We start from the raw sequence: 1,767 nt of genomic DNA, 5'->3' as shown, positions 1-1,767 counted from the left end.
TGTGTGCCAGAACATAGACTCGGCGACTTGATGAACGACATACCCAAAATATAAACATTAGGTATAATACATAAACAAACACTCAAACTTGGCCTCAGTTGATAAATGCTCCAACTTTGAGTATGCACATCTATACACTTCAACTCGTCTCTAGAGTGTTAGCTGAACACCCCAGCTTACAAAATGATCATTTAAACACCTCCAAAATTTATGTGTCACGTCGGCACGGGTGTCCACGACACAATGGGAACTAGTTGGAGAGTTTAGTTGTCAGTTGAGACCAAGTTGAGGTGTCCAGATGGCTACTCACAAAGTTGGAATGTTTACTTACCAACTGAGGTCAAGTTCGAGTGTATGTTTATATATTGAGCCTAAAAGTTACTCTCAACTTAGGCTAGGATCATTACCTTCCAGACATGGATAACCAAAGAGCAGTTTCTGGACATTATGTATGATATGTTACGCAAATACACTAACTTCATCAAAAATCGATACAACAGCAAGATACTTTACGTGTAAGACAATGAGATTGATGTCACCTAGCAGTTCCTGGATTAGAAGACTTGTGTTCTACGTTGGCTCTTTCACGACTGCTTCCATAGCCAAGCTTCTCCGCCAGGTTCTCAACTGCTACTTTGACAACATCACTTCGAACGCCAATGTCAGTTGCATATCTATTCATACAATACATCCCTGCTGTTAGTGTGGCCACACCAACAGGACTAGGAATTAGCAACTTCAGAGGGGAGGAAAGAAGAGCAGCTAAAGGAGCACCAATGATAGAAGAAGCTTGTCTGCTACTTCCAACACCGCGTGTATCAACTGTCAGAAGGCCTGTTTTGCAGTACAGCGCAAAGTCCTCACAATTGTTAAGGAAAACATTATAGTTCCCAAATCCATTTTGAAGAAGATACATTGCTCGGTGTATGACCAGCTCTGGAAGGTCTGATGCTGCAGTAGTGCAAGTGCCCCCTCGCACTCTGGTAAGGAAAACAGATGGACTTACTCCATAATCAAAGCTGTAGAGTGAACCATCGCTGAGAAAGCAATCCAGACATGAAAGTACGACGCCACTGTTAGGTAGCTTAAATCCACAGTCAGGAAAGGTTGGACATGAAGAAGAAAGGTCTGATATTTCATCATCAACAGCATCAGAAAAGGCCTCGAGACGGTTAAAATGGACCACTTTGCTTCCACCAACAAAAATACCTAAGAATGCCATATTTTCAGAAGACTTGATACATAAAAAAATTATACTGATTTGCAGGAAGAAAATTTGACCTTTGCTATTCAACACTAATTCAAGCATTGTGATTTAAATGGATATAAAGAAAATGGACTTGTATATCATAGTAATTGCAGCTGACCACCTTGGAAAACATAATTTTCTTTTTGGTGTAGATTAGACGAAGGGGGAAAAACCACATTTTAAATCAGCTAAGGAAACATAACAATAAGCGTAAAGATAAAAAAAAAAAAAAGAATCACACTTCAAAAATATGGTTCAATCTGAGTAACATGATAACTCGTGATATTCCAGTCATATTTTGCATCAGGGTAAGATTTTAGAGCAACTATTATCGCAAGATATAGACGAGGTGCAGATCCAACTCTTAGACATGAAATGTCTGCTTCATGTTTTACATCATAAAAAAGCCTAAAATAGAGGATCCTTGAAGAAAAAGATGTAAGAAAGTATGCATCTTGAGAGACCATGACATGTTCACACACAAAAAGAAAAAAAAAACTACCATGTGTTAGCCTCAG

At 39.0% G+C, this 1,767-nt stretch overlaps 1 protein-coding gene across 1 annotated transcript; it reads right to left on the bottom strand.

Moving 5' to 3' along the window:
* Window positions 1–535: 535 nt before the first annotated feature.
* Window positions 536–1,222, bottom strand: LOC107870895 (protein LEAD-SENSITIVE 1). The gene has a single exon (XM_016717587.2). The coding sequence runs from the start codon at window positions 1,220–1,222 to the stop codon at window positions 536–538; it is 687 nt and encodes a 228-aa protein (XP_016573073.2).
* Window positions 1,223–1,767: the final 545 nt, after the last annotated feature.

Source organism: Capsicum annuum, chromosome 5, assembly GCF_002878395.1.
Source record: "Capsicum annuum cultivar UCD-10X-F1 chromosome 5, UCD10Xv1.1, whole genome shotgun sequence".
In the NCBI taxonomy this organism is placed as follows: Eukaryota; Viridiplantae; Streptophyta; class Magnoliopsida; order Solanales; family Solanaceae; genus Capsicum; species Capsicum annuum.
The sequence above is the reverse complement of the archived record's forward strand: the minus strand, read 5'-3'. Positions and strand labels throughout refer to the sequence as shown.

Bases quoted from the DNA above. Each gene is read 5' to 3' on its own strand.
- LOC107870895 (XM_016717587.2), bottom strand. From the start codon at position 1,222: ATGGCATTCTTAGGTATTTTTGTTGGTGGAAGCAAAGTGGTCCATTTT.